Source organism: Abrus precatorius, unplaced genomic scaffold, assembly GCF_003935025.1.
Source record: "Abrus precatorius isolate BTA unplaced genomic scaffold, Abrus_2018 Scaffold11, whole genome shotgun sequence".
NCBI lineage: Eukaryota > Viridiplantae > Streptophyta > Magnoliopsida > Fabales > Fabaceae > Abrus > Abrus precatorius.
The window spans coordinates 23,725,636-23,738,762 of NW_020874303.1; the positions used below are offsets into that span (position 1 = coordinate 23,725,636).

The 13,127-nt window shown below is 32.7% G+C and overlaps 2 protein-coding genes and 1 non-coding gene across 5 annotated transcripts; 2 read left to right on the forward strand and 1 right to left on the reverse strand.

Annotated features, from left to right (window-relative positions):
* Positions 1-245: 245 nt before the first annotated feature.
* On the forward strand, positions 246-2,186 carry LOC113855197 (21.7 kDa class VI heat shock protein). Of its 2 annotated transcripts, XM_027486734.1 has the most exons (3): positions 246-580; positions 1,158-1,458; positions 1,701-2,186. In XM_027486734.1, the coding sequence occupies exons 1-2, from the start codon at positions 271-273 to the stop codon at positions 1,418-1,420; spliced, it is 573 nt and encodes a 190-aa protein (XP_027342535.1). In that variant the 5' UTR covers positions 246-270; the 3' UTR covers positions 1,421-1,458; positions 1,701-2,186. The 2 variants fall into 2 exon arrangements, with proteins under 2 accessions (XP_027342535.1, XP_027342534.1); XM_027486733.1 differs by having other exon boundaries at positions 1,158-2,186.
* Positions 2,187-3,621: 1,435 nt separating this feature from the next.
* TRNAA-AGC lies at positions 3,622-3,694 on the reverse strand. Its single transcript has one exon. It is a non-coding gene; the product is annotated as a tRNA-Ala (tRNA).
* Positions 3,695-7,308: 3,614 nt separating this feature from the next.
* On the forward strand, positions 7,309-13,043 carry LOC113855097 (kinesin-like protein KIN-14N). Of its 2 annotated transcripts, XM_027486573.1 has the most exons (18): positions 7,309-7,489; positions 7,621-7,879; positions 8,102-8,246; positions 8,340-8,449; positions 8,550-8,669; positions 8,784-8,966; positions 9,738-9,898; positions 9,932-9,947; positions 10,039-10,113; positions 10,193-10,339; positions 10,418-10,556; positions 10,695-10,804; positions 11,079-11,240; positions 11,348-11,565; positions 11,876-11,957; positions 12,057-12,161; positions 12,249-12,353; positions 12,760-13,043. In XM_027486573.1, the coding sequence occupies exons 2-18, from the start codon at positions 7,688-7,690 to the stop codon at positions 12,937-12,939; spliced, it is 2,250 nt and encodes a 749-aa protein (XP_027342374.1). In that variant the 5' UTR covers positions 7,309-7,489; positions 7,621-7,687; the 3' UTR covers positions 12,940-13,043. The 2 variants fall into 2 exon arrangements, with proteins under 2 accessions (XP_027342374.1, XP_027342373.1); XM_027486572.1 differs by having other exon boundaries at positions 9,738-9,947.
* Positions 13,044-13,127: the final 84 nt, after the last annotated feature.

The window sequence follows — 13,127 nt, forward strand, 5'->3', positions numbered from 1 at the left end:
TTTCCATATTTTCACATATTGTGCTAAACAACCAAAATGCAATGGGATACCACATAGGCTTAGCCATACGTAATATGCCTGACTTTGCTTCTCTCTAGAAAGGAGAACAGTTCATAAAAGAAAATATTCCTTTAATAGCTTTACAGCCTCCAAATATGCCAAAAGAATTTGTTCTGTGTTTTATCATATAGCTTCTTTCACACTATAAGAGAAAGGCCATAAAACTATCTCTACACCAGACTCACAATTGTTCAGTCTCTCTAAGCATCAATGACTAGTTCTAACAAGAAGCTTGAAGTTCAAACAGAAGATCAAACTCCACATAAATGGTGTGTTTCACTAGGAGAAGAGATTTTCAAAAGATTCTTCAGCCAGACTAATCCAACAGTGCATAAGGTTTTTGCTGATGGATCACTTTTCAGTCCAATGCTATTTGGGAAGTTCTTTGATCCTTCTGATGCCTTCCCTCTGTGGGAGTTTGAGTCAGATGTTTTGTTGTCTCATCTAAAGAGTTCCAGCCAAAGCACTGTGGATTGGCATGAGACAGATGAAGGCTACATACTAAAAGCAGAAATACCAGGTAAGACAAACAGTTTTCCATTTTACTCTTGTAAACTGAATTTGTGTTAAACAAAGTATGATACTAAAATGAAACTGCCTCATCATTTTCAAGACCTGAAAAAATTAAAAAGGATGTTAGAACTGGAGGAACTATTCCTTAATCTTGCTGGCATCATTATTTGAAACAAGAAGAGCCTTCAATTTGCATAAAAAAAATTTCTTTCCCAGATTATAGCAGGCATTTGGAAGTGCTCATGGCTTCTACAAACTCTTTTTAATTTATTCCAATACATTTAATGGTATAACTAATCCAAATATGTTCTTTTAGCATATTAAGTTTCATGATCAAATTTATGTCATAAGTTCTTACGCGATAAGAGTTTATTGAATAAGTGTTTAATTAATTTGTTTGTCAAAACATGGTCATAGTAACAAAGGGCAAAAATAACCTATTGTATAGTGGATCTTTCAATGAACAAACCAATTAAATGAACTTGACCCGGTTGAAGTGGATGAGGCCAAGTTTTCTTAGATTCAAATAAGAAAAGTGCTTAACTAGTAAAAATTTCTGTGACACCAGTGGTTTGTCAAAACAGGAACTGGGAAAAATAACATTCAAGTCCATGTTGATAAAGGGAAGGTTGTGGAAATTAGTGGACAGTGGAAGCAGCAAAGAGACTCAAGTGATTGGAGGTGTGGCCATTGGTGGGAATATGGATATGTACGAAGGCTTGAGATGCCAGAGGATGCAGATTGGAAGAATATAGAAGCATATATATATAATGACATATTTTTAGAAATACGAATTCCAAAGAGCCAACAGGCTTGTGATCTTTCTCAGGGAAAGGATGTGGCTTAACCAATTGAAGAAGCAGTTTAAATTCAAGAGAATAACAGGTTAGAGCTACTAGAGTTTGTCACAGTCTAGTAGCAACTTCGATGCAAATTGATATCAAACATTTTAAAAGTTATAACTCTCAAGTATAAACCTAATATCAGTCAGCATGAGAAGGATGATGTAAAACATATATAGATATATATCAAAAGAAGGGAATAAAAAGAAAATTGAGATGTATAAAATGCTGTGTTTTTTTTTTTTTTAATATTAAGCTGTTTATTAATTGTTATTTGATTGACAGTGATCATTGAAAGAACAGAGCAAAGGACTTTACTTATATAGTAAAGTTGGGAGGAATATGAGGAATAACCAATGCAATATCATGTCTAAAATCCTGATCTCCATCCTCTTCAACTACCACAGCATAAATTTCCTTTGAGAGTTTCAAGTTTCAGAGAAAATACATAGAAAAAAAGTTGAAAACGTCTTTACCGTTACATGCGAAGAAAACAAGGAACATTGTTTCAGTGCTAGGTATAAAATAGTGGGTCTTGTTTTGTTTCTGTAGAAACACAACAAATTGGTGAGAATCATTTGAAAAACAGTAAAGAAGACAGAGTCTGTGTATAAGCGAAGACCAATCCCCAATTTTCAGAAGAACAGGCAACAAAATAGCATTTGATAACACTACCAAAATTTTATGCACTAGAAGTTACATAAACATTTGTTTCATCATGCGTGCAGGGAACATGATGCAATAGATAAAGTAGGTACTTACTCATTCTTAAGTCCAATTACATAATATTCATGACAACTCAATTGTGTATACACATATTTCAAATGACATTCATGTCTGAATTAATGGGTTGGTTGTAAAAATTTATTGTTTGTTGAATGTGAGCTTCAATACATTTAAAGAAATTATAGTCCCACAGCTGTTTTACCGGTAGAAGAAAACGAGATTATGCACCGCTGGACATATCTGTTTTCTACTCCTATATCTTGCATGGGCTTCTTAGAGAATAGACAGTGGAATTGAACAATGCAATTAGAACTAGTAAAACGTGTCTTCCACACCTAGTTCCACTTATCCTCTATCTATGAGTTATATCCACATGCAACTTAAAGGAAGCATTGTTTTGTTAATAAATATTTTACCAAAAATATTAAACTCTATCATGCAATTTTCTCAGTGCCATCCCATCTTATTTAACGTGGGGCAATAATTCAACATGATGGTCAATTAAGCATTGAAAATTAGCAGGTGACAACAAAGGGAACAAAAATGAAACACACCGTGCAATCAAGAAAGCCCCATTACCATGATTAACTCTCATCAATGAAATTTAGCAATAAAAATTTATGTACAGTAAGTTTTATTAAAACTATAAAACATTACTAAATTTAATATATAGTATTATATTTTCAATAATTTTATTTATTTATTATTTTCTTATTAAGTACCTTGATATATGTTAAAAAAATGATTAAATTTACCCGATTCTTTTTATATGATAATGACCATTTTGATGAGGGATTGGACCAAATTATTATGACAGAACTACCAGATTCATTGGAAGCCAAAAATCTCTACAAGAAAAATGACAATTTCCTAATTCAAATAATTATGAAAAGTGTATAAGTTGACATTTCTCTAGAACAAGAGAAAACATATATCAAGTGTGTAACGAAATGAGGATGGGACAAAGGAACCAGAAGCACTGGTAATTAACAAATTTGAACAGCTACTCTCACTAACACATCCCACAAAAAAGCTAGAAGGAGAATGAAACTTCATCTCTTATGTAGGCACTTGTTCATGAAAAACAAGGCAATCTAGCAATTATCGAGCAAAAACAACTTAAACTTTTTATGAGTTGTGTCCCATGCATGCTCCTATTCTATGCAACAAATGGGCCAAAAAGACCAAGTTACGTATAACATATGAAATATAACTGTCCCAAAGGCATTTTCCCCAAACATGTACATAACATTAATTGAACATAGTTTCGTGTAAGCCTTCAACTTCTTAAGACACATTTAATGGCTTGTACTGATAAAGACAGAGATAGCTCAACTATCTCGTGTAAAATCGAACTGTAAAATAATCAACAGCAGAAGTTTTAGGAAAAAAGAAATGTTACTTTATTTTTACCATACTTAAAGTAAGTGTTAGTTACATTTGTTCCAAGTGAGAAAAATATAATGATAAATAGTAAAAATGGAGATGCGGGGTATCGATCCCCGTACCTCTCGCATGCTAAGCGAGCGCTCTACCATCTGAGCTACATCCCCTTGCTGATATTAATGCAATAAATCTATGTTAAGATAATAAAATATCCTTACCGTTTGTAAAATTTCTATATAAATGTCATCAATATCTTTGAAGAGTTTGTAAAATTTACAAGGTAGTTTCATTTTAAGTAAATTAATAGTGTGTTTCGGTTCTCATTATTTTTTTTTGCATAAATTAATAATAAAAGGTAATTTATGAGTTAGTGACGTGTTTGAAGTCTGTCATACAAATAAAATTTTATTTATACAAAATTAAATAAAAATTTAATGTAAATTTTAATATAATATCTTAATTTTATTAATTCACTTAGAATAAATTCTTTATTTAATGGGATAACTTGCACAAATCTATATTTAAAACATTAATCTTAATTGTTGATTTAGATGGTTTAGTGAAAACTACCATAACACTGATTTATTAGCAAACTCAGACTCTTTTGACTTGCTATGCAAACAAGTACTAAGATATAAATATACTACTATAATAAATCTAAGAGGAAAACATAGGACTAGCCCCAAAAAATTAGAGGCAAAGTGTCTAATGTGACAACCAGTCAAAACAGTTACAAACAGAGAATTTCATGTTGGTATTACCCTCCAGGTTCCCCTAGAGTCTAGACCCTTCACAAAACCAATCAGACCAAAACAATCAGGTTGTACCAATATGCTTCCAAGACTCAATTAGGTCATTTCAACTAAGGTTCAGCCAACTTTAATTGTTAAGTACTAGGTTCCAGAATAATCTTCAATTCATGACACTTGGAGAAACCACTGTTGTAGATTTCTGCAGGCTTGCAAGTGCAATTAAAAATCACTGCAATTGAGTTTATTTTAATTAGTCCACTCACTTTTTCTCATACAATCTTGGAATTGTTAAACTAACAGTAACCATAGAAGCTAATTAAAGTTAACAACCTAACTCAGTTTATTCTATCATGTGAAAGTCAACTAGCCACATCAAGAAAATAATGCTACATCATTTATAAACCGACAAATTATTTCAAGGTGCCCTTTGTTATATGCAATAACCATACGACCTAGTCCTTTGTATATTATACACCCAAATGATAATTACAATGCCAATAATTATTGGTAGATCAATAACTCTATTGAACAATAATATTCAATACTTACCAAACAATTATGTAGTTATTATTTATCCTACCTAACTGATATATGTTTCTACATCTAAACAAAGACTTGGTTGTCAGCTTTGAGAAATTAACTTTTACACATACTTGAGAATCAAGCACTGAATTGCTTAATAATCTAGCAAAGGAAAATTATCATTATTGGTTAAAATCACTTGTAAGATTAATTCCCTACCCATTTTCATTTTTGTGAACACAGACTAACACATGTTAAGAATTTGTGCAAAGCAAAGACCAAATGGTGTGTGATTGATTGATCCCTTATAACTTTTGCCGACAATCCATAGCTGCCTAAGGGCAAGATCCGAACATCTAGAGTGAGATTGTGACACAAGAATTTTTAGCTTTATTCTAATTAACATGGACAATGATGTGCACTATTAGTGTAGTAATGCAACACGCATAGGACAAAACTTTTTTTTTGGTGCATAGAGAGAAGAGGATGAGTCAATTCAATAAGCATAGTTGAAGAAGAAGCCTCAAAAATTAAAGGGGTCATAGGAAAAGGACAAAGAATGCAGCTGAGTACCAAGAACTGAATGGAAACTCCAACAACTAATTGTGTCATGTGGGAAGGTATGGAGCCTCCTTTCACTATTTCTATTCTATTAAGTTGGCACTTGGCAGAGGAAACAGGGTTATTCACTTTTTCTGGCAAATGAAAGTGAAAATTCTTAACTCTTTTCTGACGCAACATAAAGTAATTGCTGATTTCTAAACAAGTTTGTATTTGGATGAAGTTCTTTTGTATCCTGCTATGGCAGTGGGATGAATAATGGTAATTAATTTTATTCCTATATTTCAGTTAGAGAACATTAAATTGGACTTCTTTTATTTGTGTCACTAATCTTGTCCTGTTGCTCCTGCAGATTTGTGGATAAAATTAATTTGGACCCAACTGGATTTACTATCTAACATTTTCTAATCAAATATGGCTCTTCTTCCCAAATCATATGGAACAGAAATGCTAATAGATATAAGTATGACTAAATGTTAAACATAATATTATGTTATTTTTGTACTAAAAATAAAAAACAATATTCTTGTCTTGTTTATAGCCTTTAAGCTTCCTTAGCTGTGAAGAAAAAAGGGGCAGGTAAAAAAATAAAGAAAAAGTAATTCTTTGGATGAAAAAATATGTTAATGTTAAATATTATTTATATCTTATTAATGTAATGATAAATATTAAATATCTATATAAATAGATAAATTTACTATTTAAAATAAACGTCCTTTTTTCTTTTATTTTTTCCCCTTTATTTCTTCCAATTTTCTTTCATCCAACTCTTTTCCATTAAAATTTATTTTTCAATGCAAGATGCCACGATAATCATACTTCACTCAATAATTTACACAACTTTATTGTATATCGTTGCTACCTTTCTAAAATCATAACCAAATAAATATTAAAATAACAAGAGGTCGTATGTAGTTTAGCGAATTGTAAAGGTCAATATGCTCTCAAATTTGAAGTATTGTATTACATAAAATCAATTTGGAACAATATTAATAACACATGTTTTTTATTAGATAAATATTATACATGTTTTATTAAAACTCTGAACCTCTTGTTTTTTTAATGTTTCACAGAATTTCATTCAACAATAAAAAATAATATTATGTTAAGAAGATTGTATATTGCAACTGTTTTTTAGTTAAATGTTACTAGAATTTTTGAACTCAGCTTTTCGTATTTCTTTCATATTTAAATAAGCACACTGCACGTATTTCTTATTCCTTAAGGTGACTTTAGGACTACCAAACCATCATTGTCTTCAAAATTATATTGCCCATGTTTATGACATATCCTTTTCAATTTGTCGAAGTCTTGACAACAGGTATTTAATAATTTTCAATCTAACACCTATTATATAACAAAAGCAATCAGCATGGTTAGTATTGGATGTACTTACACCTTTTTTTTTTTCTGAATGATATTTTTTAGTCAATAAAAATGATTAATTTTTATTAGTAATTAATAATAGTTACAATGATATTTGGATAGATTACATTGTCTTTTTATTTTTTTATGAAATTTAAATTATATTTTTTTTCTCAAAGTAAACTCAAGTTTTTCTTTTCCGATAAACAAATATATATATATATAAATATATATATATAATTCTTTTTTAGGGGTGTAATTAATGAATTGCATGGGAGGACGAATCTTACACGTGATGGGCAACAGGTGATTTTAAAGTTAAAAAATGAAAAGCAGTAAAAATCTAAATCAAGACCCAACTGACAAACAGTACCAAACACAACACAACACAGATCTACAATCTATTGGAAGTGCACATAACAAAAAGATAATAATAATGATAAAAATAATAATACCTTTTTCTATTTTCATCTCTTTTCTTCTTTTTAAGGATCCACTTCCTCGCTCTTTCTCTTCTCTCTCTATACTCTTGTGTGTGTGGATTATCACTAATCTCTTCTTGCTAAAGCAACTGCCTTTGATATCGTTAGCTTTCAATGCAATCCATGGCCCCACAGTACTAGTCTCTCTCTCTCTCTCTCTCTCTCTCTCAGTAGTAGTGTGTAGAAGTGGTGAAGGTGAGGTTCAAAATGGTCACTTTGAACTAGAACTAGTCTCCAACATCACTCACATTCACACCCTCAACTCCTTCAAGGTTTAAAGGTACTCCCTTTTCCCATTTCCCATGATTTGCTTTCCATTTTCACCTCAGTTTCAGTCACGGGTTGTTCCCTTTCACATTTGATGGGTGCAAGTGCAAAGTCACGGTTAAAAAAGTGATCTTTTTGTTGTAGTTTTCCAAGTTTGTGGGTGATGATTTCCTCATAGACAGAGAGCAACGAGTTGGAGCAGAGAAAAGAAATGGTGGGAACTCCAATTAACGGAAGAACAAGGCCAGCTTTTGCAGTTGTAAATGGTGGCCACGATCTTGGCCCCAGTAGTACTCCACCAAGCAATGCTGGCTCAGATTATGGCATTATAGAGTTCACAAGAGAGGATGTGGAGGCCTTGCTCAATGAAAAGGCCAAAAGGAAGGATAGATTTAATTATAAGGTTTGTTAAAGTTTGTGGCTTGGTGGTCATTGAGTTTTGTTATGTATGTTTATTGGCTGCTTGTTTTGGTTATTTGGGTTTGAGATCAAAGGGCATATCATGTTTTGTGTGCAGGATTTGGAGCTTAGTTAGTTTGTAATCGTATATATGGCAGATAGCGCTACTTTAATTACTGCTTGATTTACCATTGCCACGTGTTAACATAAGATTTTGTATTTCTAGGAAAGATGTGAAAATATGATGGATTATATAAAAAGGCTCAAGGTTTGCATCAGATGGTTCCAAGACCTTGAGATAAACTACTCACTAGAGCAAGAAAAGTTGAAGAATTCATTGGAATTAACCCAGCAAAAATGCATGGAAATCGGTAAAGATTACTTTTCTTTCATTTTTATCTTTTGAATTTGGAAAGTCTTCGTCGAGTTTCTGTACTGATGTGGTTAAATACACTTAATTGCAGAGTTGCTACTCAAAATCAAGGAAGAAGAACTGAATTCAATTATTGTGGAAATGAGAAGGAATTGCACTTCTTTGCAAGAGAAATTAGTGAAGGAAGAATCGGAAAAATCGGTAAGTGGAATTTCAGGAGTTAGTTTTTTTGTGCAAAATGGAAGGTAAAGGTTAATACTTACAATAAATTAATGCATTTTATCATCTTTGGAAACACTAGGTGGCCATGGAATCTCTTGTTAAAGAGAGAGAGGCTAGGCTTAACTTTGAGAGGTCACAGAATACACTATCAGAGGATCTTGGGAGAGCACAACGAGAGCTCGAAAGTGCAAATCAGAAGGTAAATAACAGTACTATCTCAATTCAAATTTTCTTTTTACTGTTTATCTGATACTGTTAGTCATGTCAGGAATTATTCTTATAACCAAATGTCTGCATCAATGGATTTCTGCAGATATCATCACTCAATGACATGTATAAGCGGTTACAAGATTACATAACAAGCTTACAGCAGTACAATGGAAACCTTCATTCAGAGCTTTCTACAGTCGAAAATGAACTTAAGCGTGTAGAGAAAGAGAAAGCTACTGTAGTCGAGAACCTTACCATGTTAAAGGGTCAACTTACTTTGTCTATGGTGAGTTTGCTTTGGAGTGTGAACTGTTTCAATTCAGAATTTGAGTAGTCACGGATAAGAAAGAAATACTAGGAATCTTACTAGATGCCTACAACTCTTTTAAAAATCTCAGAAATGTGTAGTGTACCTTTTGTTGACGAGGATAGATGGTCGGGAAGAATATTTTGACCAAGTTATTCTTGATTTTGGCTAATGGGGATGTTTAGATAAAAATGAGATACTTCTAGAATACATTGTATATGATAGATTTTTGAAAAAAACTTCTTTATTCATTGTTGGCCCTGCTTTTTCTTCCCTCCTTGATGTTACGATCTCAGCAAGTGTAGATTTTATTATGCACACTTGATGCTGTGTGGTTCTTCATATGTAAGCTGGGCATTAGCAGAAACCGCTTGATCTTAGGTATATTGCGAGAAGTATTTTTTCGGTTTTTTAATCAGAGTGCCCCGAAGATATCATAATAGCCTTTAGTGGGAAGGGCTACAGAGTTGAGAGAGTATATATCTTGGCAAGTTTGGTAGATCATTAAAAATTTTGTAGTTTTGCATCTCCTTTCTTAATGAATTTGATTATTTTTGTAAGAAAAAGAATTGTGGAATTTTAAGAGATAATATGATATGCATTTATTATCTCCTGTGTGTGTTTTATTTTATTTTAAAAATTTTAACCTTAAGGAAAAGCCAATTTATGATTACTATCCTTGAAATTTTAGTAACCCAATCTTCTTAACATGCAACTGGTATCTTACATAGTCATTGGTTGTTTTATTAGGCTTCTCAAGAAGAGGCCACGAAACAGAAAGATGCCTTGGCTAGTGAAGTCACATCTCTTCGGATAGAGTTGCAACAAGTGAGAGATGATCGGGATCGCCAATTATCTCAAGTCCAAACTTTAACTTCTGAGTTAGAAAAGTCTAAAGATTCTACAGAAAAGTCCTGCTCTGAACTAAACATTTTGAGTACAAGAACAAGTGAACTGGAGGTTGGTTTATGTCTTCTTTGTTTTTGGTAAATATCAAATCCTCTTGTTATTATTTTAAATAATAACATTAGACAATGGCTTTCCTGCACAGGCAAAATGTTCTTTGCAAGATGAGCGGATAAAAGCTCTAGAAGAGCAGCTATCAACTGCAGAGGAGAAACTGCAGGTAATGAATGAGAGATAAACTTAGAAGTAAAGAAAGTCTTATTGGACTTACGATATACCGGTTTTTGGTTCCTTAACAGGTTTCTGATATATCTGCAAGTGAAACAAGAACCGAATTTGAAGGGCAACAAAAACTTGTAAATGAGTTGCAAAGGCGCTTGGCTGATGCAGAATATAAAGTTATAGAAGGGGAGAAGCTGAGGAAAGAATTACACAATACCATTTTGGTAATTCACTGAGCCATAATTTGTTGAGAGTGAAAGTTTAAAACAAAATCCACTCTCTACTAATCTCCACTGTTACAGGAACTAAAGGGTAACATCCGGGTGTTCTGTAGAGTGCGACCTTTATTACCTGATGAAGCTTGTGGTGCAGAAGGCAAGGTTTTATCTTATCCCACATCAATGGAAGCTTTGGGACGAGGCATTGAATTGACTCAAAGTGGTATATCTCATGATGTTATCCTTGAAAATTATTCTTTTTCTTTCTTGATTTGAAAAATTATTCTTTTTTGAGTTGGTGGATGTTTGTCATAGTTCATCATTAAGCTATATTGTAATTTATGTTGACATTTTTTTTTAGGCCAAAAACATTCTTTTACATTTGATAAAGTTTTTGCACCTGACGCATCACAGCAAGAAGTATTTATAGAAATTTCACAGCTTGTGCAAAGTGCTCTTGATGGTTATAAGGTAATTTCTAAGTAAGCCTTTTATTCCTTACATTGGTCTCCCTCTGTGCTAAAAAGGCTTGATTGTTGTCATTGTCTTTTATTCCTGGTATATCATTTCAAATTATTTTTTATGCATAGCTGCATGCTCAATTGCTAGTCAGATATAGAAAAGAGAGCGAAAAGAACTACAAGACTTTAGATATATAATAAGCATATTAATCAATTTGTATACATACATGTCTGGCACCAACTCTGAGGATTCTATACAATATGATGAACATTTTCTTTTCCAGGTTTGCATTTTTGCCTATGGTCAGACAGGTTCAGGGAAAACCTATACAATGATGGGCAGGCCCGGACATCCTGAAGAAAAGGGCTTAATACCACGTTCACTAGAGCAAATTTTTCAAACAAAACAATCTCAGCAACCCCAGGGCTGGAAATATGAAATGCAGGTGATATAGTGTTTTCTTCTTTATTCACTCATCTTCATTGCAATGTTTGCAAATTTTAAGGATCATGTTGAGGTCTAAGAAGGTTTTTCCTTCATAAAAATTGACAGGTGTCAATGTTGGAAATATACAACGAAACCATTCGTGATCTATTATCTACAAATAAGTCATCTTTAGATGCAACTCGCACGGAAAATGGTACTCCTGGGAAGCAATACGCAATCAAACATGATGCCAGTGGAAATACACATGTTTCTGATCTCACAGTAGTAGATGTTCAGAGTGTAAAAGAGGTTGCATTTCTTTTAAATCAAGCTGCAAATAGCAGGTAATTACGTCCTAAGGTTCCATTATAGGCTTCTAGTGCTTATTCTATTTGGCTGCATTCACTACAATAACACACAATGAAGGAACTTACAATTATATGGATACATTATGTTGCACTTTCTAATGTATTCAAAGTATCTATCTGTTGCTTACGTAGGATCCAGAGAAATGAGCTACTAATTTTGGCAACATAAAATTTGACACAGTTCTAGTGCAACAAAATATTTTAATGTATTCACTTGTGGAAGTTAAAATACTTAGCCTTTGGCTCTCAATCAACTAAACTTCTTTTTCTTTATATTTTCTTTTAGATCTGTTGGAAAAACTCAGATGAATGAACAATCTTCAAGAAGTCATTTTGTATTCACTCTTCGAATATATGGTGTAAATGAGGTATGGATGTTTCTCCTCTGATAATAATTGAATCAATTTTCATACACTCACTAGCAATCTAACATACATCAATTGCAACCTATGTTGTCGTTCTGCCAGAGCACTGACCAACAAGTACAAGGTATTCTAAATCTTATTGATCTTGCTGGGAGTGAGCGTCTTTCAAGGAGTGGATCATCCGGGGACCGGTTGAAAGAAACACAAGTATGCAAAAGCCATGATGTCTGCTATTTCATATAGTTCTCCTTATTTGATTTCTAATTGTCTCTAAACTCTTTCATTTTTAATTAGGCAATAAATAAAAGTCTGTCATCATTAAGTGATGTTATATTTGCCTTGGCCAAGAAGGAGGATCATATCCCATTCAGAAACTCTAAGCTCACGTATCTACTTCAGGTGATTTTTTTTTTCATATTTTAAAATATTCTTTAGTATTTACTATGTTAAATTCCACATAGTAATGCTGAAATTCTTGCCTTGATGAAGGATAAGCATTACTTACTACTTAGTGACAAAATTAAAACTAGTATCTCTATTATCACTCTTCTGTATCTCCATTGTCACTTTTATTGAAGCAATATTTATGTAAAATAATCCTACTACAAGGTATTTTTGACAAAATTTACTTAACCAAGAATAACAATAGACAAATCCAAAATTATACCATAAATTAAGTTACATTAAAAAGATAAGAGACCGTAGGTAATTCATGTTGATTGTTAATAAAAATTGCAATGCATGAGATTGGTCTTGTAATAATTTGAGGTGATCTAATTTTTTTGTTGAATACAATGTTGAACAGCCTTGTCTAGGTGGCGACTCAAAGACATTAATGTTTGTGAACATCTCTCCTGACCATGCTTCAGCTGGAGAGTCACTATGCTCTCTTCGGTTTGCATCAAGAGTAAATGCTTGTGAAATTGGAACTCCTCGCCGTCACACCAATGGACGTCCCATAGAGTCTCGCTTGAGCTATTTCTGATCTTTTCATACATTAATCAATATATATTGTTTAACATATTTGTAGCAATCAATTGCCGGCTGTGTGTGATCACTACAGTAACCAAAATAACTCCAATTCTAACATCATCCATATAGCTTGTATAGTAAAGAAGTTACTATGTATGCATTTAATTATTAAAAAAAACGCCCATTATTGTAGTTCTATTT

What these genes read in the sequence shown, in the direction of transcription:
- LOC113855097 (XM_027486572.1), top strand. Translation starts at nt 7,688, where the DNA reads ATGGTGGGAACTCCAATTAACGGAAGAACAAGGCCAGCTTTTGCAGTT. An exon ending in AATCAAGCTGCAAATAGCAG is followed by an intron (nt 11,566 to 11,875) that starts GTAATTACGTCC and finishes ATTTTCTTTTAG; the next exon opens with ATCTGTTGGAAAAACTCAGA. An exon ending in GAATATATGGTGTAAATGAG is followed by an intron (nt 11,958 to 12,056) that starts GTATGGATGTTT and finishes TCGTTCTGCCAG; the next exon opens with AGCACTGACCAACAAGTACA.
- LOC113855197 (XM_027486733.1), top strand. Translation starts at nt 271, where the DNA reads ATGACTAGTTCTAACAAGAAGCTTGAAGTTCAAACAGAAGATCAAACT. An exon ending in ACTAAAAGCAGAAATACCAG is followed by an intron (nt 581 to 1,157) that starts GTAAGACAAACA and finishes TTGTCAAAACAG; the next exon opens with GAACTGGGAAAAATAACATT.